The 26,126-nt window shown below is 38.9% G+C and overlaps 2 protein-coding genes across 7 annotated transcripts in view; one reads left to right on the top strand and one right to left on the bottom strand.

Moving 5' to 3' along the window:
- The first annotated feature begins 1,173 nt into the window (after positions 1–1,173).
- TIMMDC1 (translocase of inner mitochondrial membrane domain containing 1) lies at positions 1,174–24,634 on the top strand. 6 transcript variants are annotated; one of them, XR_011529472.1, is made up of 9 exons: positions 1,223–1,635; positions 4,054–4,219; positions 7,094–7,182; positions 7,689–7,756; positions 15,781–15,859; positions 19,330–19,440; positions 21,635–21,890; positions 23,542–23,620; positions 24,469–24,634. XR_011529472.1 is itself a non-coding variant. In XM_008514612.2 (8 exons), exons 2-8 carry the CDS (start codon positions 2,848–2,850, stop codon positions 21,783–21,785), a joined length of 723 nt encoding a protein of 240 aa, XP_008512834.1. In that variant the 5' UTR covers positions 1,192–1,447; positions 2,806–2,847; the 3' UTR covers positions 21,786–23,327. The 6 variants fall into 6 exon arrangements, 4 of the variants coding, with proteins under 4 accessions (XP_008512830.1, XP_008512834.1, XP_008512831.1 ...); XM_008514612.2 differs by lacking the exons at positions 23,542–23,620; positions 24,469–24,634 and adding an exon at positions 2,806–2,906 and having other exon boundaries at positions 1,192–1,447; positions 21,635–23,327; XM_008514609.2 differs by lacking the exons at positions 23,542–23,620; positions 24,469–24,634 and adding an exon at positions 2,867–2,906 and having other exon boundaries at positions 1,199–2,289; positions 21,635–23,327.
- CD80 (CD80 molecule) overlaps positions 23,081–26,126 on the bottom strand; it is a 29,522-nt gene continuing 26,476 nt past the window's right edge. The window contains exon 7 of the mRNA XM_008514607.2: positions 23,081–24,667. The gene's annotated coding sequence lies outside the window, so the exon portion shown is untranslated. The remainder of the gene's footprint in view (positions 24,668–26,126) is intronic.

The raw sequence follows: 26,126 nt of genomic DNA, 5'->3' as shown, positions 1-26,126 counted from the left end.
GGCTTGGGACTTTCTCCTGGTGCCCACCTATGACTATATGGGATAAACAGCAACCTGGAGCCAGAGCCAGGAGTCAGGGGATCTGAATTTTTCATTCAACAACCTACATGCCAGACACCGTGCTGGGTCCTGGAAATACAGGGATGAATATACGTGGTCTCTGACCTTAAAGTTAGTCTACTGGGTCACATCGGCAAATAGGAAATTGTGATACAATGTAGTAAAGGCTATGATGGGAGCTGAATCTAATCCTGTCTCCCAGACACGGGAGAAATCTTCCTGGCGCTGTCCCTAATTCAGCTAGTCATTCTAGCCAATCACTTCTCTGGGCCTTATCTACAGAATTCCAGCTCTCAAATTCCAGAATTCTATTTACTGTATTCTACTAAAGAATGTAGCAATTTTGAATTACATCTAGAAAGGAACAAAGGCGGGGGTGGAGATTGGCAAAGAGACTAAGAAACTATGGTTGCTAGCAAAGATTAAATGAAAGTGCACAAATCAGCTTGAGAATATTTTAAATGCTTGTATTTTATTAATAACTATACTTCGAAACATATGTTAGCAGAGGTTGTAGCGACGGGAAATTATGGCTGGACTATCAAACACACACTTGATAGAAATTCCAGAAATCGTCCTGCTTTTTGAGAAACAGCAGGCATATGAACTGAGGGGAGTAAAATCCATCTTGAAGAATCCAAAGCTGATTCTTCAAAAGTGTTCTGGAAATCTCGGTGTAACTGGCACTAAAACCGATTTTCAACGCCTCGGTCCTTTCCAGCAACCGGAACGTAACGAGTACGGGACGGACCCCAGCCAGCCCGGAAGGCTTCTCGTACCGTGACAGGGAGGCCTGGGCTGGTATTTGCGCAAATTGCCTTCCCCTCTCTCTGTACTCCACTTGTACTAAATACTGCACTTTCTCCTTCACCTATGTGGGGTTTCTGGCGTTTTAAATATACTAAACTACTTGAACCCCTGACAACGTCCGGCCGACGGGAACGCGCGCGACACCCGGTTTGCGTGGCCCAGAAGGCGCAGGCACACGGGGCCGGAGGCGGGGATAGACGGCACTGAGCGATGCTACTGGCCGCCAACTAACTACCGGGGGCGGGTCAGGCACCTCTAAGGTGAGTCCTGCCTCCAACCGGAAGTGTTTTCGGCTCGGGCTCCGCCTTCGCGCCTGCCCCTGGTCTTTGCCCTGGTGGGGGCGGGACTTCCTGTCTCATGTAGCCCAGGGCTTCCAAAGTGAGGCCGCGGCCCGAGGGCGAGGTTTTGGCTCTGTGGCAGCGGGTCTGGCCGCAGATTAGCTGGGGCCTGGCGTACGGGTACTTACCCAGTTAGTCTTGCAGTTATCTTCACTGTCCTCCCACGAGCCCCTGGGAGGCCCTGGGGTCCTGAGCGCCCAAGTGTGTGCATGCCTGCAGGTTCGGAGAGGGCCATGGAGGTGCGGCCGCCGGCGCCACGGTGCCTCTTTTGTAGGGCGTTGGGTCCTTTCCCTCGGGTCTTTGCTGCGGGAGCTGTGGCCGCCGATTCGGAGGCCCTTGCGGAGGACCGGAAACTGCCTTCCTACGTCCCAGAACCCCATTACCCGGAATCCGGATGGGACCGCCTCCGGGAGCTGTTTGTCAAAGAGTAAACGTGCCCAGGGTCTGTGGGGAGGGCCTGCGAAGGAGATGTCCTGAAACCTGGGTCATCCTGGGCCAGAGGAGCCCAGGGTGGTGTGGTTTAAGTGGGTTTTGGGGTTCTAATATTTGTACCCCAAGCTGTTATCCTTGCCATTTGGTAGTTCTGTTGATGGACAGGCCGGTTTTCAAATGTTAGGGGCGAGATTGATTGAAAGCCAGACCTCTAAGGGATATTTAGGGAATGTAGTCTTAGTGTAATCTCCTGATTTTACAGATTAGAAGAATTAGACTAAGCTAATTAGTGTCAGAATTGACCCTGGAACCCACATCTGCAGGATTCCACTCCAGTATTCTTTTTCATATTTCGCTTGATCCCAAACTTTGATATTTCATGACCAGTAGCCCCCCCTCCCCTCCAAAAGAATGGAGGTTGGAGAGATGGCAGAGTGAGTTGTAAAATTCTTCTTCTACCGAATAAGGAATATATGAAAAATAGTGGCAACTATTGTTTCATCACCTTATAAAAGAAAGGATGTTAACTGGATTCACAAATAAGCATATTTCAGAATAAAAGATAACCCTTCAAATTAAATGAACTTTTATGAAAAATTCAGGATACTTCATTCATTCATTTCATCATTTATTCATTCATCAATTACTGGTGAGAAGTTTGCCCTTTCATGAATACTTTACCATACTACACTGTGTTATCAAGTGGTTAAATTAACTTTGATGATTTGTTATGTTGCTGAGATAGTTGAAACAAGGGAACTGGCAGAATTATATTTACTGACTTTATTTGGATTCCATCATCTTGGTTTTTAAGATAATGCAGGAGCCTTTCTCATTGGTCCTTCCAATATATCTATTTGAGATACCTGTGAAACATCCTGTATTATATATGACGGAAGAGGGTTGTTTTTTGATTACCTTTATAAACCACAGAATGTTGGAGTTTAAAGAAATTTGAAAGTATAACTTTCACGCTCCTCCTTATGTTGTGGATGAGGAAACCAAGGCTCAGAGAGATGGGGATCTGGCTGTAGATCACTAGCAGTGAGTGACAGAACCAGAACCACATCCCCGTGATTGTTACCTATAATCTAGGTCCTTTCCACCACTGTGTTCTCTTTCCTCATCATTCATTAGTGTTTGGGCCAACTATATAACTTTTTAGAGCCGTCAATTCCATGTTGATAAACGGAGATAAATATCACCTATGTCGTGGAATTTTTCAGAGGATGAAAAAGAGCCAAAGCATATGCATCTCCAGGCTTGGTAAATCTTAAGCTCCTTTACCTTTTCTCTTTTCTGAGTTCTACCATAGACCAGTTTTTATGTTTTTGATCTTATTCGCTATAAAAGATAAAATATAAAATTCAAATTATAGCAGTTTCTCTTATTTACGTAAGTATAAGAATTATAGTTTTATAAGAGATTTTATTTAGATTTCACTCTTGGAGATGCAGGAACTGTAAAGACTCACTGATTCTGATTTCAGAAATGTTGTGGTTATTGGCAGTTAGAATTAGATAAACACTTGTGCAATCTCTGAGGAAAGCAATTTAGTAATGTAAGTAATTAGCATTTAGTGGTTACCTAGGAGGGCCTTTATTTATAGTAACTTGATACCTACAAACTTAACTATTCATGAGAGCAATTTTCTTGGAATCACCATTGGTGGTTCTAGTTTCTTATGCTTTTGAAAGGAATAAATTGAATAGACAGTAGTTTTTTCTTGTATTTTGGGTTGGTCAGTGCTGCCCATGCATAGTGAGATTTCTCATTCAGTGCTTTTTATAGTACAGGCCCATCTGAGCATGACATAAAAGTTAAGCATTCAGAAAGATGAGGTTTAGATTTTTTTACATCAGGATTTTATTCTTGCATACATTGTCCTAAAACCCCATACGTTTGTAATTTCCAAAAAGTTAGCTTAAAATTCAAAAGGGGAAATATCGATCTCTACATCCAACTCACAAATTCTTCCTGTTTCCAGGAATATGGTAGAGTTGTAATAGTCATCAAAGAAGAGCACCTTAAAAAAACCCTTTTTGTTGGGGTGTAATATGCATCTAGAAAAATGTACATTAGTATACTGATAAATGGATTTTCACAAACTAGACATAGCTGTGTAACCAAGAGATTGTCACCAGCATCCCAGAAACCACTGTGTCCTTTCCATTAGCTGCCTTCTCAAGAGTAACCAACCACTAGCCTGATGTCTACAGCATAGATTAGTGTGGGCTAAGATTTGAGCTACTTGTAATATAATTGTACTGTTTAATTCACCAGAGGATTTAATTGATTCTGCCCATAATGAAAAATGTGGTGGTTTTAGCATTTGAGATAATTCTGATCATACTGTCTTTTAGAGAGCAGTATCCATAAACTAACTCCAAACATTGTCTTTTTGATGTTTTAGTGAACATGAGAGACCTTCAAAGGAACTTGAGAATATTTATAGAGCGGCACTTTCAGCAGGCATCATTGGCTGGGCATATGGAGGAGTACCAGCTTTTATTCATGCTAAACAGCGCTACATTGAGCAGAGCCAAGCAGAAATTTATCATAACCAGTTTGATGCTGTGGTATGTACTGGCGTTCTCATAGGATCTGGGGGCACACCAGTTTAGCAATTCACTTTACACTTAATCATTCGGTTCTTGGTGGGGTTGGGAGGGTTTAGGATGTCAGAGTAAAGAAACAAAGTCTGTACTTAATAACAATGGAACTACTGATGCTAAAGTGCACACACATGGCCTATCGGACCACTTTTCCTATCTTCAGAAGGGATCAGCACGATGTCTCGACTTTCTGAAATATATTTCTAATCTGCTAAACCGTCAAGGCTCAGCTGTAGCATAGCTACCTCATTGACAAAGCCTCCATGGCGTACATACATTAGCTCACACTGAACAATAATTAACATATATAACTATAGCTTTACAGTTGATAGAGTGCTAACTCATGTGGTATGTCTTAGATCTGTACATCAATTCTGTTGTATTAGTGAGGAAGTTACAGCTCGGAGAGTTTTTTTGTTTTGTGCAGTTTTAAAAAAATTATGTCAGACTTAAAGTTGCAAAACTAGTACAAAGAATTCCTATATGCCTTTCACCCAGATTCTCCAAGTGTTAACACTGTACCACATTTGCTTTATCATTCTCTGTATAATGCATACTATTATTTTTTTGTGAACTGCTTGAGAGTAAGTTATAGACATGGTGCATATTTCAGCATGTATTTCCCGTAAACAAGGACACCGTCTTACATAACCGTAGTATAATTATCCAGATTAGGAAATTAACCCTGATGTAGTATTATTATCTTATCTACGGACTTCATGTAAATTTTGCTATTTGTCCCACTAATGTAATTAATTTTAAAAGTAAATAAATAATAAGACATTTTTTTTTCTGGTCCAGGATCTAACACGAGATCAGATGTTGAACTTGCCTGTCATGTCTCTTTAGTGTTCTTTAATCTGGAAGTTTCTCTGTCTTTCTTTGACTTTCATGACCTTGACATTTTGAAGACTGTGGGCCATTTATTTTGTAGCCTGTCCCTCAATTTGGATTTGTTTGATGTTTTCTTGTGATTAGATTCTGGCTATGTGTTTTAGCTGGAATACCCTAAAATTGCTGTTTCCTTCCCAGCACATTATATCTGAAGCACGTGATATCAATTTGTCTCTTTACTGGTGATGTTTACTTTAGTCACTTGATTAAGATGGTCTCTGCCAGGCCTATCTACTGTAAAATTACTATTTTTTTCCTTTGTAATTAATAAATTTCTTATGGATACTTATTAGATACTTTGAGACTATGTAAATATCCTGTTTTTCATCAAATTTCTACCCTCCTGTTTTAGCATTTAATGATGATTCTTGCCTGAAACATTTATTACTATGGTGCTTGCCAAATGGCCATTTTCTAGTTCCATTGTTCCTACATTTATTGGTTAGTATTCTGCTATAAGGAAGGGCTTTCTCTTCGGCTCTATTTATTTATTTGTCTTTTTATAATTTATTTTTATTGGTATGGATTCATGGATTCTTATTTTATTCTGTAAGTTTATCATCATTTATCTTGATGCCCACATTGGCCTAGATTTGGACAGTTGGAGCCCCTTCAAGCTAGCTCCTTTTTTTTTTTTTTTTTTTTTTAAGATTTATTTTTTCCTTTTTCTCCCCAAAGCCCCCCGGTACATAGTTGTGCATTCTTCGTTGTGGGTTCCTCTAGTTGTGGCATGTGGGACGCTGCCTCAGCGTGGTCTGACGAGCAGTGCCATCTCCGCGCCCAGGATTCGAACCGACGAAACACTGGGCCGCCTGCAGCGGAGCGCGCGAACTTAACCACTCGGCCACGGGGCCAGCCCCCAAGCTAGCTCCTTTTTGATATGTCCCCATCATTCTCTGAGCACATCTTTACTTTTTGGCACAGCAAGATATTCATGGCTCATCTTTTACTTTTCCAGCACCAGCCCTGGAATTTGCCATTTCACCAAGGAGCTTTAATTTCTTTTAGTGGAAGAAGGTCTTTAAAAACCAAAATCTGGTGGTTGGTATGCTCATTGCTACTGGGGTGTCATGGCTTCTAGGCCTGAGGCAGACAGAGTTTGGAAATGTGTGTGTGTGTGAGATTTATATACACATTCATACACACCTCTATATCTATTTCTGGATTTATCTACCTGTTTATTAAAAGCCATGAGTCCATGCTGATACCCGTCAGTGACATTTTGATTTGCCCAGTATCATACAGTATTTAAGGATCCACTTAGGGATTCCCTCAGATTCTTTAAAAATCCAGACTTGCTCCATGGTAGCCTAGTGAAAATGGGCTGTGGAGACAACATACCTTGCAATTCTGACTTTATTCCTTGTTGATTGAGTGGTCTTGGTTAGAAACTTCCTCTCTATGCTTTAATTAAAACTAAAACACCTACCTGAAGAAAATGTGAAGATTAAATGAGGTAATATAACCCAACTTTTACATAGAAGATGGTCAGTAAATATTAGTTCTTTCTTCTTCCTTTGCTCCTTTCCTGCACATCTGTGTTACTTTAATCCTTACCCTCTAATTTACCATTTACTCAGTGCTTTTTTATTTTATATTTTTCTTTTCCTCAAGAATTTTTGAATATAAAAAGCATGCCTAGTCCTGACTTTATATCTGTCATGGTATTTGCCACATAGATTCACAGCTGGTACTTAATTGATGGATTACTTGGTCAATACCAGCAGTTCTTCTTTCCTTTTCTGTCTGTTGATAGAATAGATGCACATGGGGCTTTTGCTTAAGCTTCAGTCCTTAAAGAATGGTATCTCTAGAGATCTTGCATTGTTCCTATCTGTTCAGGTATCCCTGCCTAATCCATAGCTGACATCCCTCCACCACAGTTTGAGAATAAGGAAAAGGTCAAGGTGTCTGGGAACCTCACAGCCTTTTTATTAACTTTAGCAATCTGCACATCGTGCTGCTGTGCGAGGCTTCATCCGGTATGGCTGGCGCTGGAGTTGGAGAACCACAGTGTTTGTGACTATATTCAAGTAAGTTCTGTTGGAACTTGGGCAGAGGGTCTTGGTATTCTTTTAGGAGCACATCTTTCGAGCATGTGGGATTGTAAAAACTAAACACCCACATGAAAGTGATTCATAATAAATTTTTCTCGAGAACTCTTATCTATCTTTGTAAAAAATTGGTCCAGTTGTAGTTTTGGATCCATGGATAGATGTCTACCAACTAGTATCAAAATAGATACAAGGTTTCTAAGTAAGAGAAATTCTACAAAACTCTTCTTTCTATTTCTATTTCTAAGTGAATATTTATTCCAGAAATTTGGTTGTTTTTTGGTCCATTCTTCAGCAGGAGAAGTTCTACCCTAGAAAGTCCATAGGCATATTAGTAGTCTGGAACACGGTGGGGGAGCCTAGACTAGGATCAAGGATTGACATAGTAGGCTCTTATAAACTAATACTGACCACTTTAGTGAAAATTACAATCAAGAAGGTAAGTGGGAGATGTTTTAAATTTTCTTTTCCTTCTCCCTTCTTAGCACGGTGAACACTGGTCTAAATGTGTACCGGGATAAAAATGCCCTGAGCCATTTTGTCGTTGCAGGAGGTAAGAGATTTTTTGTTTATTCTTGTTTACGTTTTTCAGTCTTGTCAAATATGGCTTAAGAAACATGTAAGGACTTATGAATCAGAGCTACTGAATTCTTTGGTTGGCTTCTCATCACATCTTGTTCAACATGCATGCAAAAATGGGAGAGCATTGTGCTTTGCCCTTGGTATGCTTGGTGAACAAGACAGAAAAAGGTCTTTGTTTTTGTGGAGTTTTTCAATCTAACATGGATGGGAAAAAATAGGTTGCCATGAGACAAAGTAACAAGTAGGTGGAGCAGTGAGATCTCTTGTGGACAGGGTGATCAGAGAAGGCCTTTCTGAGGAAGTGACCTGAAGAATGGAAAGGGGCAGGCCTTGCAAAGAGAGTAGCCTAGGCAGAGGGACCACCCAGGGTGAAGGCTCTAAGGCAGGAAAGTTCCTCAAAAGCAGGATAATATGGCTGGAACATAGTGAGTGAGAGGAAGAGCGGCTCGACATGAGATTGCTGAGGTGAAGTAGAAAGGGGACAGATGTTTCATGGAAAGTGTTTGGATTTTATTTTAAAGATCTCTGCCTCTGGTAGATATGCTCTCTTTAAAACGAACATTTTTTAAAAAAAATATTGAAGTATTATTTCCAGAAACCTAAATGACGTTAACTGCCATATACACTCAGACGCTCACTAACTCATGTACATTTTCTCACCTACAAAAAGACACACATACGCAACATGTAACTTATTTTTTACTTTTTATTTAGAAATAATTTCAAGCTTACAAAAAGTTGCAAAATTAAAAGTAATACAAAGAACGTCATATACCCTTTACATACGGAGATTCAGCTCTTGTTAACGTTTTAGCCCACTTGCTTTATCACCTGTGCTATCTTTCTTTGGGGTGTACTTACTCCATGTATATGTATACTCACACGGGCAAACACACATATACATACTTTGAACTTAACATTTTAATGAAAACATTTTAAAATACAAACCCAGAAATAGACATTAATAGCATTGAAGCGGCTAGAACTTACCCTTGTTAAATTTGCAAACATTTTTATATGGTTATTCTGTAGGCTCACATACCTATACCCAAACCAAACTCTTGTCTTCCTCCCCCCACTTCCATACTTGCTCCTGCTGTTATGTTCTCTCTCATCTACCCTGTTAAATTCCAAAACTGGAAACCAAAGATTGATATGTTCCTGCCGTTTGTCCTGCTCTTTCCAAACTTCTAATCCTATCGGTTATTTTCCTTAAATATATATGGACTCTCTTACCTGCTATTGTCAGATTATTTTCCCTGTTTATAATCTTGGTTTCTTCCACCTTCAGAGTTGTCTTAGTTACTTTTTTGAAATATGAATATGATTATAGTACTTTTCTGTTTGAAATTCTTCTGTAGTTTCCTATGACTAATGTCGATTCTTGACCTGGCCCCCATGCAGCACTCTTGCTCCACCCTTATGAATAGACTTGGATTCCCCAAACCCAGCATATTCTTGCTTTACATATATTGGTCCCTGTTCTTGAACCCATCTCACTCCCAAAACTAAGTTTTTTCAGCTCCTGCTTAACCTGTCTTTCAAGGTTTGGCTCATCTGTTAGCTTCAGCTTCCCTGGAGAGTCCTCCCTAGCCCCCATTTTCCTATCTTTAGATCTGTTTAGGTGTCTTTCCCCTGTGTTCCCATAATTCACTATAAATAGTTGTATTAAAGCACTTATAATGCTATATTGTAGCTGTTTATTTGTTTTGCTTCTCTACTAAATGACTTACTTGAATTCAGAGAAAGTGTTTGCCTTTTATATCACAATTGTTTGGCATTAGTAGAGTAGAATAAATGTTTCTTGATCAAACATAAAAATTAGTAAAATAAGAATAGCAAAATATGTCTGATACAATATAAATTTATATCTCAAAGCAGCAACCAACATTGAACTTAATGGTGAATACAAAAGTAATTTCCCCTGAAGTCAGAATCAGGGCAAGGCTGTCTCCCCTCACCATTATTATTTGGCATTGGTATGGACATTTATAAAAGAAAATTTGACATTTGGGATGGCTACGTGAGGAGCTTGGCAAATCCTGTCCCCAAAAAACAATGATAAAACTGCACAAAATTATCAAAAGCAACCGTTTAAAGATGCTGTCAATTGACCAAGGGCACACAACAACTTGAGCAGCATCTATCCAACAATTTCTACTGCATCTCAGTAAGAATAGTGGGAATCTGTAGTGATTCAGCCAGGGGCTGCTTCTACTTCCTTACTCCCAGTTGCATGGTGCAGAAGTTCCACAAGGTCAAGGCAGGCTGGGAGGACCAGCAGTTCTGCTGCTTGGGGTGGCTGACTTTATTTGGAACAGAACACAGAAACTTCCATGTCTAGGGATGTTGCTGAAAACAATTTCAAACAGTCAGGGAAGGACAATATCACACAGCTAACCTGGGATTTTGATACCATTTGGGGCAAGCAACAGACTGGCAGATGAGGCAGAATCTTAACAGGGATATTCAGGGACCAAGACAGCCAAAGAGGGCTTTAACAAGATCCTACTTGTCCCCAGAACTCTGGAAAGTGGCCTGCTTGTATAAGTATGCACACTTAGGAAAGACTGGTGAAGGCCCTAGCAAGCTACTTATTATTGGTTAATTGTGAGGCCTTATGAACACAGAAAGTAAAAGCCAGAAAAGAGTTATAAACTGCTTAAACTTTGAATGCATTCCTCAAGCCACAAACAGATCCATTGGCAGAGGGTGGAAGCCTTACTGGATTAAGCAGAGCCACTGACAGATCATTGGCTGACTCCTAAGCTGATGTGATTCCTGCGAAGCCAGACATAAAAATAAAAACTGAGCAGAGACATCAGTGGCTACACTCTACAGAAAAAAAGACTCCACAAAATTGGTCTAGGCAAGTCACTGCAGAAACAGAGGACCACATCCATGATCCTGGGTAGGGGTGTTCTAATTCCAGAGTTGCTATAATTTATTACCTAAAATGTCCAGTTTGCAACAACAACAAAAAATCACAAGATGGGATACAGAAAGCAATCATTTGGAATGTCTCTGACAAGGCCCATTCTGCTGGACATGGCAGACAAAGATTTCAAACCATTTTTAAAGAGTTAAAGCATGATGACAATGACTCATCAAGTAGAAAATATCAGTATAAATAGACATTATAAAAAAGAATCAAATTAAAATTTGAGTCGATAAATATAATAATGGAAATTAAAAATTCACTGGACGTGAGGAGCTCCAAAGCAGATTTGAGAGAGAATCAATGAACTTGAAGATACGTCAGTAAGATTGTCTCTTGTGAAGGACAGAATATTAAAAGTTAAGAAAAATGAACAGAGCCTCAGAGATCTGTGGGACACCATTAAGCATAGCAACATATGTATGATGGGACTACTGGATGGAGAGGAAAGAGAAAGGGGCAGAAAAAATATTTTAAGAAATAATGGCCAAAAACTTCCCACATTTGATGAAAAACAATCCACACATCCAAGAAGCTCAAAAAACTCCAAGAACAACAACATGAAGAGGTTCACACCTAGACATATAATAGCTACATTGTTGAAAGACAAAGAGAAATCTTGAAAGCAGCAAGAAAAAAACAACTCATACAAGGAACACCTAATAAGTTCACAGCTGACTTCTCATCAGAATGATGGAAGCCAGAAGGCAGTAGAATGACGTTCAAAGTGCTAAAAAGAATAAGCTGTCAATCAAGAATTCTATATCTACTAAACCTTCCTTCAGATTTGAAGGCAAAAGTAAAGACATTGGCAAATAAAGAGGATTTGTTGCTAGCAGACCTGCCTTACAAAAATACTAAAGGAAGTTCTTCAGGCTGAAAGGAAGTGATCCCAGATGGTAACTTGAATCTACATGAAGAATTAAAGAGCATTGATAAAGATAATTATGTAAGTCATTATTAAAACCAGTATAAATATTTTCTTCTCTTAATGATCTAAAAGACAGTTACATAAAATAAGAAAATTGAAGTGTTGGGCATATAACTAAAGCTACATATAACATTAAAAGCACAAAACAGAGGGAAGGAATAGAGGTATGGTGGAGCAAGCAAATGATACTAAATAGTAGCTTGACTCTACAGGAAGAAATGAAAATTAGTAGGAATGGTAAATATATAGGTTAATATAAAAGACCTTGTACATTTATTGTTTCTTCTTTCTTTTCTTAACTGTTTTCCCCCTTAACTTCTTTAAAATATGTATGGTTGTATAAAATAATAGTCATATTCTTGTTTTTTTAACATATATACGTAACATAAATGACAGTAGTAGCATAAAGATTGGAGAGGAGTGGAGCTGTATTGGAACAAGGTTTCTACATTTTAGTGGAATAAAATTAGTACTGATCTGCAGTAGAATGTGATAAGTGAAGATGCATAATGTAATCACTAAAGCGAGTAATAAGAAAGTAACTTTTAAAAGTAGTAACAAGGTCAAAAAGGAACTAAGTGAGATATATAGAAAACGAATAGCAAAATGTCAACCTAAATCCACCCATATCATAATAACATTAAATATGAATGGATTAAGCGCTCAAGTCAATAGGCAGAGATTGTCCAACTGTGTTAAAAAAAGATCCAACTATATGCTATCTACAAGAGATATACTTTAAGTTCAAAGAAACAAAAATGTTGGAAGTAAAAAGATGGAAAAGATAATACTATGCAAACAGTAAGAAAAAGACTTCAAATGGCTATATGAGTATCAGACAAATAGACTGAGGGGGCCAGCCCAGTAGCGTAGTGGTTAGGTTTGTGCTCTCTGCTTCAGCAGCCTGGGGTTCACGGGTTTAGATCCCAGGCGTGGACCTACACATGACTCATCAAGCCATGCTGGGCATCCCACATACAAAATAGAGGAAGATTGGCACAGGTGTTAGCTCAGGGACAATCTTCCTCAAAAAAAAATAATAATGACTTTAAGACAAAAGTGCTACAGTCAAAGAAGGACATTTTATAAGGTTAAAAGGCCAATCCATCAAGAAGATATAACATTTATAAACATATATGCATCGAACACCAGAGCTCCAAATACATGAAGCAAACAGTTTGAATTGAGAGGATAGATAGACAACTCAATAATAGTGGTTGGAGACTTTAATACCTACTTTTAATAATGGATAGAACACCTATAGGGAAAATTAACAAGGACGTAGAAGACTCGAACAACATTATCAACCTATGCGACCTAACTAACATCTCTAGAGCTCTCCACCCAACAAAAGCAGAGTATACATTCTTTTCATGTGCATGTAAGACATTCTACAGGCTAAACCATATGCAAGCCTGTAAAACTAGTCTCAATAAATTTAAAAGGATTGAAATCATACAAAGTATGTTCTCTGACCACAGTGGAATTTAAAAGAAGAATTTGGGGAAATCCACAAATATTTGGAAATTAAACAACACATTTATAAAGAATCCATAGGCCAAAGAGGTGAATTAGAACTATTTTGAGTTGAATGAAAATAAAAGCACATTATATCAAAATTTATGAGATCAGCCAAATTAGTACTTAGAGGGAAATTTGTATGTAAACAGTAAGAAAAAGAAAAAGTAAGTAAAAGAACAAAGATCTCAAATGAATAATCTAAACTTCTTTCACCTTTAAAAACTAGAAGGTGAAGTGCAAAATAAACCTAAAGTAAGCAGATAGAAGGAAATAATAGAATTAGAGTGAAACTCAATGAAATTTAAAGAAAAACAATAGAGAAAATTAATGAAACAAAAAGTTGATTCTTTTATTTTTGTTTTGTTTTGTTTTTTGAGGAAGATTAGCCCTGAGCTAATATATGCCGCCAGTCCTCTTTTTTTGTTGGGGAAGATTGGCTGTGAGCTAACATCTGTGCCCATCTTACTCTACTTTATATGTGGGACACCTGCCACAGCATGGCTTGACGAGTGGTGCTAGGTCTGTGCCTGGGATCCAAATCGGCAAACTCTAGGCTGCCAAAGCAGAGTGCGTCAACTTAACTACTACACCATGGGGCCAGCCCCAAAAGTTGGTTCTTTTAAAAGATCAACAAAGTAGATGATTTTTTAGCAAGACCAACCAATAAGAAAAAAAAAGGACAGAATTCCAAAATTTACTCAAGAAGAAATAGAAAGTTTAAGTAGCCGTATAACAAGTTAATAAACTAAATTATTAAAAATCTTTTGTGGCCAGCCCAGTGGCACAGTGGTTAAGTTTACACACTCCACTTCGGTGGCCTGGGGTTTGTGGGTTCAGATCCCGGGCATGAACCTACACATTGCTCATCAAGCCATGCTGTGGCAGTGTCCCATATACAAACTAGAGGAAGATTGGCACAGATGTTAACTCAGGGACAACCTTCCTCAAGCAAAAAGAGGAAGATTGGCAATGGACATTAGCTCAGGGCCAGTCTTCCTCACCAAAAAAACAAATCTTTTGGCAAAGAAAAACCTGGGACCAGATGGCTTCCCTGGCTACTTGGTAAGTTTCTTTCACTAACTCTTCCATAAAATAGAGGAAGAGGGAACACTTCCCAACTCCTTCTGGTAGCCCAGTATTATCCTGATACCAAAGCCAGAGGAAGAGAGCAAAGAAAACTATGGATGGACTATATTTCAAGGGTACATACACAAAAATCCTTAACAAAATATTAATAAACCAAGTCCAGCAACAAATAAGGATTGTATACCATGACCAAGTGGAATTTATCCAAGGAATTCAAAGTTAGCTTACAAGAAAAAGCTAAGCATCACAGCAACACTCAGCCACCACAAATGACGACCAACAGATGGGTGGTGTGGTTCCCTGACCGGAAAACAAACCCTGGCCACTGCTGTGAGAGTGCCACATCTTAACCACTAAACCTCCAGGGCTGGCTCGTTTCTTTTTAGCACTGAATAATATTCTATTGTCTGGAAGTACCATGCTTTATCCGTCATCTGCTGAAGGATGTATTGTTTGCTTCCAAGTTTTGACAATTATGAACAAAGCTGCAGTAAACATCTGTGTTTAGGTTTTTGTGTGGACATAAGTTTTCAGCTCCTTTACGTAAATACCAAGGAGTGTGATTGCTGCATCATATGGTAAGAGTGAGTTTAGGTTCGTAAGACACCACCAAACTGTCTTCCAAAATATCTGTACCATTTTTCATTCCCACAAGCAGTGAAGGAGAGTTTCTTTTGCTCCACATTCTTGCCAGTGTTTGGTGTTGTCAGTGTTCAAGATTTTGGCTATTCTAATATGTTTTAAAAAAATATTTTGTTTTTAAAAAATATTTTGTTTGGAAAAGAAGACTAGGAAAAAAGGACCAAATTTATTACTGTCTTTGGGTAATGGAATTATAGGTGATTTTTGTTCATTTAAAAATTTAGAAAACTTAAAAAATGAATATATAGTACTTACATAAGAAATATAAACTCAAATGTTATTTTTAAAAAATTTTACCACCTGAGATGGCATTAGTTGTGTTGTGCATAGTATAAAAGGAAAATGAATGGGCATCATCGAGGTGCGATCCCAGTGGGAAGGAGGAGGACCCAGGCATTGGCCACTAGGTGGCGTTGTAGGCCAAATGTCCGCTTGCAGTCCTGCCTGAGAGGTGAAGTGGAGGAGGACAGAAAGGGTGAGGCTGGGGGAAGGCATAAGCTGCAGGGGGTTTTGTTGTTTATTTGAAGAAAGCTTTCCTTGAAGAAGGAAGAAATGAAAAAAGAGGAAGTGAAGAAATTACAGATATTTAAGGAGAGGTGGGAAAAAACGAGCAGAATGAGAAGAGGTTGGATCCATAGACCAGAGGGAGGAAATGGTTTGTAAAGGGAGCGTTTCTTGCTTTGACCCTGCAAAGGGGAAGAGAAACTAGCTGTATTGGCATTTTAGATTCCGGAAATCTAGGTTGTGGTGGTATGTTAATGTTCGTTTCAGAAAGCTTATTTAGGGGTTTATGTCCTTTTCGTGGAAGGAAAATTAAAAAATGGAATTCAGGTGTTTAAAGATGAGAATAATGCCTTTTCTGTTTGTTTTTAAATAGCTGTCACAGGAAGTCTTTTTAGAATAAACTTAGGCCTGCGTGGCCTGGTGGCTGGTGGCATAATTGGAGCCTTGCTAGGGTAAGTGTTACAGTGGTTTGATTCTAAATGAACACAACTTTCATTAATGGCTTGCCTCTTAAAAATCTCATTCACATCTAGAGAGCAAATTTAGGGGCCGCCCCATGGCCGAAGGGTTAAGTTCACACTCTCCGCTTCAGCGGCCCAGGGTTTTGCCAGTTCGGATCCTGGGCACAGACATGGCACCGCTCAGACCATGCTGAGGCGGTGTCCCACACAGTACAACCAGAGAGACCTACAGCTAGAATATACAACTATGTACTGGGGGGCTTTGAGGAGAAGAAGAAGAAAGAAGAAAAAAAAAGATTGGCAACAGATGTTAGCTCAGGTGCCAATCTTTAAAAAAGAAAAAAAATCAGTGAAGTTTTAGAGAGCAAATGTAATCCTTAGAGCCTGTCAAATGTCTCTAGTCTTGTATTGGCAGTAGCTTTGACTGTCCAATTCTAATTCTACCTCAGTTATTGATTTTACTTTGTTTGCACTGGGTAAAAACTGTTTAAATATCACTAATACCTGAAACTATTTGTAGTTTGAACAAAGGAGCTATATATAAGGAGCAGGAACAAGGAATGAGAAACAGTTAAAAGCACGTTCTATAAAAAAATTTTGTTTATATTTCGTTTGTTTAGTTTAATAAATTTTTAAAATTTTCTTCTCCAACTTTTTACTTTGAGAAATTTCAAACCCACAGAAAAGTTGAATAAATTAGTGCATTGAATACCTCTATACCCTTTGCTTGGACTCACCTTGTTAGTATTTGCCATATTTGTTTTCTCTCTCTCTGTATATGTGTAGGATGTGTGTGTGTTTCTTTTTCCTTCCTGGTTAAAGCATTTGAGACCTCATAATTCTTCACCCCTGAATATATCAGTGTGTATCCCGAGGATGAAGAACACGCTGCAGTGATAGCACAGTGCAGTGGTCGCAGGAACTAATTTAGCGTTGCTCCAATACAGCTGTCTAAGATAGGGTCCATATTCAGAATTCCTCAATTATTACGGTAATGCCATATGTATATATATATATATTTTTTTTTTTAACCCAGGATCCAGTTGTATATTGTATTTAGTTGTCATGTCTCTTTTAGAGTCCTTTAAACTAGAACAGTTCCACTGCCTTTTCCCCCCAAATATTTCTCGGTTTTATTTGATTATCACCTCATGATTCAATTTAGGTTAAATGTTTTCATTGGGAATACAGCATAGGTGAAGTTGTGTCCTTCTCAGTGTATCACATCAAGAAACATATTATGTCACCGTTTATAAGTGATGTTAACTTTCATTATTTGGTGCAGTTTTTTCTTGCTGTGTAGCATATTACCACAAACTTGGCACCTTGAAACCCCACCCATTTATTCTATCACTGTTCTGTAGGTCAGGAGACCGGTAGGCTCGGATGGGTTCTCTGCTCAGGGTTTCACAAAGCCAAAAAAATCAGGGTGTTGGCCAGGCAGGCTCTTCTCTGGAGGCTCTGGGAAAGAATGTTTTCCAAACCGTTCAGGTCGTTGACAGAATCCTTCTGGCTGTAGGTCTGAAGTCCCTGTGTCCTGGCTCACTGTGAGCCAGGCATTGCTCTGTGACTGGAGGCATCCACATTTCTTTCTCACAGTGCCTTGCCCCAACCGCCCCCCCCCCCCCCCGCCGGCCCCCACCCAGGGTCAAACCAGCAACCAGTGTGTTGAATCCTTTTCATACTTTGAATCTCTCAGTCACTCTGCCACCAGCCAGAGAAAACTCTCTGCTTTTAAAGGGTTCGCCCAGATAATCTCCTTTGTGATTGACTCCAATTCAACTGATTAGAAACCTTAGTCACATCTGTAAAATCTGCTTTGCCATGTAACATGATATAATCAGGAGCATAATAGCTCATCATATTCATAGTCGAGGGATTAGGGCAGGAAAGTTTGCAGAGTCATTTTAGAATGCTCCCTACCATATTTGGTATCGACTAAATTTGTCCACTACAAAGGTATCTTTGTCCCTTGTGATTAATAAGTAATCTGTGGGCTGAGACTGTGAATAGTCTGCTCTCCAGCTGTCTTTTTTTTTGTGGTTTTAATGATCCCCTGATGATCCATGCTGTAATCAGTTATTACAAAGCTGGTTGTAAAACGTTGATTGGCTAGTGTATCATTTCTTCTATATTTATTATCAGGAATTCACCTGACTAGAAGAGTTCTCCCTTCCCCTCCATCTACCCACTCCCTTTTTCTACCCTCTTTCCAGGAGGAGTTAATACTGTAGACTATGGATTCTTTTTTTTAATTAAACTTTTAAAAAGAAATTCAGCATGTCATAGTCCATTGCTGACATTATTTTTGTTTTATTATTTATATACCAGCTTTATTTGAAGGAGAAAATTGTTGAAGTTAGCAGCAAAAATATTTTTTTACATTGTGGTAAAAAACACATAACAAAGTTTGCCATCTTAACCATTTTTAAATGTACGGTTTAGCATATTCATGTTGTTGTGCAATAGCTCTCTAGAACTTTCTCATCTAATAAAACTGAAACTGTGTTCTTGTTAAACACTAATTCTTGCCCTTCCCCCCCAAGCCTTTGGCAGTCACCTTTCTGGTTGCTGTTTGTATGATTGTGACTACTTTAGATACTTCATGTGAGTGGAATCATATAATATTTGTCTTTTTGTAACTGGCTTACTTTGTTTAGCGTAATGTCCTTGAGATTCATTCATGTTGTAGCGTGAGACAGGATCTGCTTTCTTAAGGCTGCACAATGTTCCATTGTTTATACTACATTTTCTCTATCTACTCATCTATTGATGGACATTTCCACTTAGCAAACATAATTTTTAAAATGAAGTTACTTAAGTTGTAGCCAGAGGGGATTTAAGTTATTTCAGAGTCAAAAACTCCTTCTCTTTGAGGATGCAAGAATCAAACACTCTTCATCACTGTAGTAATTATTATCTAAATCAGTTTCTCAGTGTGTAACTATTGGCATTGTAGGTGAGACTGTTGTGCCAGCCTTTTGCATTTTAGGATGTTTTGGTGGGTCCACCCCCAAAAGCCAGTAGCATCCTTCCCCGAACCAAAAACACCCTCCACAGTTCCTGCCCCCTGGGTGATCTGGTACCATTGCTGGTACTAATTTGATTTCTGAGAAGCCTTCAGCATAAAGCTACTTCTAGGACTTCATAAATATATATCTTCCCAGTTTATTTATCATTCATGATAAAAAAAACACAGAGCCAATTTATAGACCCGTTGTTTTTATACCAGGTAATTTTAGGAAGTTGCAGTGATTGTTTTTGTCTGTTGTTCAGACCAGAAAGGAAATTGCCTTCCTGTTTTCTTCTTCATTCAACAAGGACGCTTTAACTGTCCTGTGTGTCTGGACCCATCAGTGAACACGCGCTCAGCTGGTGGTGCTCAGCCTTAGAAGAGACACTTACATGTTGCGTGTCTCAGGGTTCTTTCTTCCTAAGCTTTCCCTCTGTTTCCTCCGCAGCACTCCTGTAGGAAGTCTGATGATGGCACTGCAGAAGTACTATGGTGAGACCGTTCAGGAGAGAAAACAGAAGGATCGGAAAGCACTCCATGAGCTGAAAGTGGAAGAGTGGTAAGGAGCCTGTGATGATGAGCATGTCTGACTTTCCTAGTGCAGGCCTTAGAGAGTGTTCTAAGCTGCCACTCAATTCAAAGAAAAGTTCCTTTGTACTGAGTCCCTCAACTTGTACCGTACCTGGTCTTTTAATCTTTTTAATTAAGGAGAATGGAAAAATGAAAGACACTAATTTTATTTTTAATCTGATGAGGTTCTTTCCTTAGATACATGTTTTTAAAAAGCTAAGATGTAAATCTCATTCGGTTGCATATTTTTTGCTTTTCTCATATTCTTGACTATATAGGAATTACCTAAAGGAAATGCACAGCAGTGAGTGAGCTTTGCTAGGCTTTATTTAAAAGCTGATACTCCGTTTGCACATACATCTATGAACAACAGAGAGCATGTTAAGTCTCTACATTCAAAGATTCTACTTCTTGCTGTGAACACACAGGAATTATGTAGATAGAGTTCATGGACTGGATGCCACTGAGGAGGATGAAAGCTTTCACTTATTCCATCTAGTCATTCCCTGGGGTACAGTTATCACACTGATAGCTGACTTCGTGCTGATTCTTTGTAAGATCAACATGACAGGCTGCCATCTGGCAGTCCTTGTACAAATGATTCTCATGGTTCAGCTTCCTGGGCACTAAGATGACATCTGTTGCTACTGCTTTGGTAGTTGAATACAGAAGCAGTCTTTTTTTTTTCTTCTGTTTTTACTTGAAACTTCTATTTATGCCAAACACACACACACACACAGAAATTCTTGGTATCTATAGATCTGTTTTCCAAAGACTTAGGTGCTATAGAAGAAAAAGCATTGTTTTTGGAGCCAATGAAACTATGAAAACAAAGCTTAAATCCCAGCTAGACTATTAATTAGTTCCGTGACCTTAGATATTTTCCTTAACTTCAAGCCCTCAGTTTTCTTAGCTGCTCTAAGGGCAGAATCATATCACAATGCTCAGTATATGTTTGTTTCATTCCTTCCTCCTCTCCATAGTAAGAGGGTAGGTGAGATATGCAATTGACTAGGTTCCAGGGTACAGCACCTAAAATTCTGAATGCCAGCATAAAATTTGATATTATGAAGAAGTAAAAGCATGAAAGCATTAGCTTATTCTAGTTCTTTAGGTGTCATAAAAGAATTCTTTTTTAAAAAGGAAGCTTTGAGAAAGGAGTTAGAAAGGTAAGGAAGTATACTGGTTATTTGAATCTGATACATAGAAGAATTAACATTTGGAAAAATATAAATAATAATAATTGTATTCCCCAAAAAAAGGAAACTAGAAAAAATAACTAGAGAAGTTGTCAGTTATTTAGAGATGGAAAACCTCAATAATGGGTAAAAACAATAACTTGAATTATAGTACTGAAAGAACACTGGCAGAGGAAGTAGTGTCAAAAATGTATAGGTTATCTATATGGAATATATGTGATATTTTTGAGGAGAGTTAATTTAATAAATAGTTAAGAACCTTTTATATGTCTGCTTCTTTGCTTGAAAATAACCATAGGGAAATCAAACAAAGTGGGAGTCTAAAAAATTGCCTTAGTGAGCAGAAATTGTAGAAAACTGGCTGTAGAGATATGGAGAAGAAATGGTCCAATCTGCTCAGAAAGACCTGAGAAGAAAGTCATGGGCGACCCTGTTAATCATACAAAGAAAGGAAGACACTAATATTTGATTTAGAAAAAGAACTGATCCGTTATTTGGAAATCAGATTTTCACTCTTGGTGAATATGCCTCTATAGTGTGGTCCTGCCTGACTTTTCTGTAACAAGGTTACCATGGTCATAGCCTTTGTGCGTTTCCTACAAGGTCTTCTAACAGAGGGTTTAACAGAGTGGCGGGGGTCACATCTGCCCAGCCCTGAGGGCAAGAGGACGGCTAAGTTGTGGGGTTCACACCTTAGCTCAGGCTGCTTCAGCAACTGCATGTCCCCCCTGCGAGAACTCGGGAATATCTTTTGACTCAGAGCTGCTGCCAGGGCGGTGTCCATTTTGGTCACATGAGAATCTTAGTTGGCTTGTGACTGGAACAGGTTAGGAGAGAGAAGGAAGTAATTGTCTCTGAAGTGCAAGGAGCACTGTTTGCTCATAACTTGCAGGGAGAATAACACAAATACTATCTTTTTTAAAAACCAAAGAACTAAAGAAATGGAGCAATACTTGATATATCCTTTTCATTCTGTGATTACAGGAAAGCCAGACTACAATTTACTGAGCTCCTCCCTGAAGAAATTGAAAGCAGCTTACAGAAAAATCAATCGAAGGATGATGCTGAGAAAATTGAAGCACTGCTAAATCTTCCTAGAAACCCTCCATCAACAGATAAACAAGACAAGGACTGAAAACCTCCTTGACTTGAAACTCCTTGGAGAGTTGAAGGGAGCTGTGTTGCCATGTTCATTGAATGCCAGTGGTCGGACTCCTCTTTGGTCAGCCTGCTGACAGATGTAAGGGCTGGCACCTGTGCTGGCAGGGACTTGCTCTTATCTTTTTTTTTTTTTTTTAACCAAGAATTGGGCTGTTGTACTCTAACTTTACTAATCCTTAAATTGAAATACATACTTACATCTATATTGATTGGTTTATATATTTGACGTTATATCTATATTGATTGATCAATATATATTTGTTTTCCCTGGATTTTACAACAGGAAATTAAGAATTTCCCAAAAGATTAAAGTTGAATTCTACAGGTTCTTTCTTTTTCTTGTAGCCCTTTAACAGGGTACTCTAGGAGCCCGTAGGAGGGGAGGAAAGAACCAGGTAAGGGAAATAGTCTGTGAAACTCTTGTGCCCTGGGGTCCTAGAAACAGCATGGGCCTCAGTGTGTAATAGTGTTTGGTTTTGTTTTAATAAAAATCAAAGATGATTCCCACGCCATCTGAAGTAAAATATAAATGTAACAAAAAGGAAGTAGATAAGCAAGATTATAGAAGCAGCCCAGCTTTGTTTCCTGTCTCAGTATTGCTGACAAAGCATCTCCGCTGTAGTATGAAGAGTTACTTAGAATAGATACACAGTTTCTACACTGCAGGAGTTTACTGCCTAAGAAGGAAGCTGTGCTGAAGATTGTGATGGGGGCGGCGGGGGCGGGGGGGGACAGAAACGACATGGGATGACGACGATGACTGCTAGTGATTTGTTTTTGTATTAGACCTCTTAGCTCCTACTGTAAAATACTGTTGTCCACAGGAGCAAGGTTTGTGAAGCCATGTAGTGTAGTGGCTAAAACCATGGGCTCTGGAGGCAGACCTCTGGCTTAAAATCCTGGCCATGTGGCTTTGCAGCCACATGACCCACAGCAAAGCCACTTTACTTTAAGACTCAGTTTTCTCATCTGTCAAATGAAATAGTATCTACCTCAGAATGGGCATTTAATGAAACGATGCACGTAAAGCGCAGCACAGTGCCCTGGCACACAGGCGTTAGATAACAACAAATATTACTTACAAGGATATAAGACCTCTGCACCAATATATTTTCGCCATGATTTACATGTTATTACCACACTGCATAAAGTGTGTTTTTCTTAATTATCGCATTCATAAATTGCTGACAAATTGACAGTCTGTTTATTGTTTTATTCACAACCACATATAGATTAAATCCTTCAACTAGAAGTTATAAAATTAGATAGTTCGTTTTAAAAATAATTTTATTCATATCACACAAATATCAGAACAATAAAAGTAAAATAAAATTCTTTGAAAAAACAGTGCTGACACATTTATTAAATGTAATAAGCAATAACTTAATATACTTATGTAAAGTATAAATAAGCTGTCTGTTAGGTTTACCCTATTTTGTGGCTAATTACTTCTTGAAGTCTCCTTTTGATCATGTCTGAGGATTATAAATCTTAACTAAATGCAGTAATTCCTGTGTTTTTTGTTGTTTGTTTCTTTGCTTTAAGTTCTTGTCAGTCTGCTACCTTTATTTTCAGTGATTTTGTTCTGGTACACCATTTAAAAGTGTACTTCTGTTCTTAGACTATATAGCATAATCTGGTCCTTTTATAGCTACCAAAATTAGATGTTTTAAATCCAGCCACATTGGAGAAACTTGGTCAACTTTTGCTGTCCAACTCCAAATTTTCAGATGAGAATGTCTGATCACCCCAGCTTACCTTACGTCCACTCCTGGGCCAGTGAGTGTGGAAGGAAGTTTCAGAGAAAGAGTAAGTAACAGAGAAACAGCAGTGGGTCACTTCTTTGTTTTCAATTCTCTGCTAATGTCAGAAGGATCCAGAAGTACCAAGGAAGAAAAGCCACATTAGGGATCTAAGGAAGCCCTACAGAATGCTGTTTTCATTACCTCAATCAGTTTCTTCTGAAGACAGCTTACTCTTTAGTACCTACACAATAAAAATCTATCTTATCTTAAATGAGAACTTTCTCATAAATGTTTTACAAATAAGGTTAAACTAGCATAAAACCACTTAGGGAGATTATCAGTCCAATATGAACCAGTAGAATGTGACTATTTAAACCAAACTCTCTCTCTCCAACCTGCCTACTGCTTTGAGGTGTGTGAGTCGTTTGTCTCACATGTCAGAGGAAATGAGTCTCACATAGTTCTACTTTCTCCTGAACCTGATGGAGAAGTTGGGAGAGCAACAGAGACCACAATGAAAACTGAAATACTGGCTAAACACCAATAATAGTTCCATTATCTTCATATAGGTATACATTCCAACATACTTGCCACACAGTAACATTGGATTGCTTTCAACAACATAAACAAAACATAACAACAACATAAAATCTTTCTCCCGTATTGCATCAGATCAAGTATCTGAAGTTGACCTGATGTTGGAAAATTCTGTTTCCAGAAGCACTTTGACTGATGTGTATATATACACATATGTACCCCAGTTAATAGTACAGGGCTAGACTGATGGAGGAAAAAAAGCACCAGAGCCAGGAAATCTGGGTACTGACTTTGGCCTTTACAATGCAGGTCACCTTCCAGGGCCTTGATATCCTTATCATTAATGAGACTAGTATTCTCTAATGTCTCTTCCAGGTCTAAAGAATTCTGTTTCCAAATTCCTTGATCAAGGTCACCAGAGCTACTTCTGTGCCCAGCATATTCCTCTAGTCACTTTCTGCAAATCCACTGAAGTGAAGAGGCTTCTAGAGAACAGATACATGAAGGGCAAGGTGGGATGATCCTGGCCATTTGACGAAGTTCCAAGAAGAAGAATCTCAGATGGATGTTGGATCTGAGGAAAGCATTTTTAAATTTAAAATTTTTTATCACAAGCACATTCCCAACTTGAGGTAACATTGTAGTTATTAATCTTGATGGCTAAAGAATATAAAGGGAAGTCTAAATTTCGAGAGAATTGAGGACAAGCCTGACACTTTACTACATGAAATACCAGGCAAATATTAAGCACCAGCTATGACCAAACAACCAAACATTATTGATCAAGACACTCTTCTATATCTGGGGCCAACAAAGATGTGTCAGGCATGGCTGCTCTTCTCAGTAAACCCACAATTGGTAACAAATATAAGACATGACACATGAACCCAGGGTGGAATGTGATGTGCTGGAGAGAGCATTGCTGTAGCACTTCAGAGGCAGAAATGTTTGAACTGGACAAGATGGCCACAGACGGCTTCATGTAGAAGACTGGAGTCATGGCTTCATTATGAAGTTTCAGCCAACTGAGCAGACAACTTCTAAGATCGAACGAAAGTCCAGGAAATTCTACGTAATTGCAGAACTGAGGGGGACATCTCAGAAAAGGCATCCTGAAGAGTGAGCAAGACGTTGAAAGGAAAAGAAAACAGGAAGGAAATTGGGCCTGCTGTGGGGAAAATATGTGTAGGCTGCTCTGGTGTCTGAGAGGGACCTGAGCTGATGTCCAGTTTGAGTCCTGATTTTGCTCCTTATCTGTCTGGCCTTAGGGAAATCACTCATTCTGGGAGCCTCGAGTTTATCTCCCATAAAATAGAGATAGAAAGATCTTGCTCATAGAAATTTTTTAAAAGACTAAAATGAAATGATACTTTTGTAAAACATAGCCTGTTATATAAGTCTCAGGTGTTACATTTCATTTTATTTTTAAAGGTAACTCTGCAGACTCTCATTTCTCATGCTGGTGTCACCCTGACTTTTATAAGTCAAAACTGAGCTGCTTGTGGAGGCTGTAAACCACACTGGACCTGATAGCAGTCTCTGGGATTCCAATGTTCCAATGTTTCTCTTACATGAAAAGAAGTGGGAGTTTTAGGATAACACAAAATTGATATAAGTTAACCATGTGACTCACAAAAGCTGATGCTGTGTTAGGCTCCCTTAACAGAAAGAACATTCCAGACCCCAGACAGTACTTATCCCATTGTACGTAGAATCAGTCAGGTCAAATCTAAAGTCTTGGACACCATTTACTGACATCTAGTGTGTTCACTTGAACCTTCTGGAAACTGCCATGTGAAGAACAATTGCAAAGAACTGAGGATGTTTAGACTAAAGTGATCACCTAGACTGTGGAAAGCTAAAAGTTTTGAAGGTTTTTCTGTAGGCACTGGGGTCTCTTCTGAGTTTTTGAGTGGGAAAATGACAAGGAGAAGCAATTCTTTATGAAATAATTTGGCTCTGTGATTGGATAGGTAGTGTGACTATTAGTAACTGGCCGAGAGACCAATGAGAATGTTCCTGAGTGAGTACAG

This window comes from Equus przewalskii, chromosome 18 (assembly GCF_037783145.1).
Source record: "Equus przewalskii isolate Varuska chromosome 18, EquPr2, whole genome shotgun sequence".
Classification (NCBI taxonomy): domain Eukaryota; kingdom Metazoa; phylum Chordata; class Mammalia; order Perissodactyla; family Equidae; genus Equus; species Equus przewalskii.
This window is presented reverse-complemented; position numbering and strand designations above follow the sequence as displayed.

Coding starts and splice junctions, on each gene's coding strand:
- TIMMDC1 (XM_008514608.2), top strand. CDS start 1,418: ATGCCTGCAGGTTCGGAGAGGGCCATGGAGGTGCGGCCGCCGGCGCCA. Junction 4,220..7,093: donor ATAACCAGTTTGATGCTGTG/GTATGTACTGGC, acceptor TATTAACTTTAG/CAATCTGCACATCGTGCTGC. Junction 19,441..21,634: donor GAGCTGAAAGTGGAAGAGTG/GTAAGGAGCCTG, acceptor CTGTGATTACAG/GAAAGCCAGACTACAATTTA.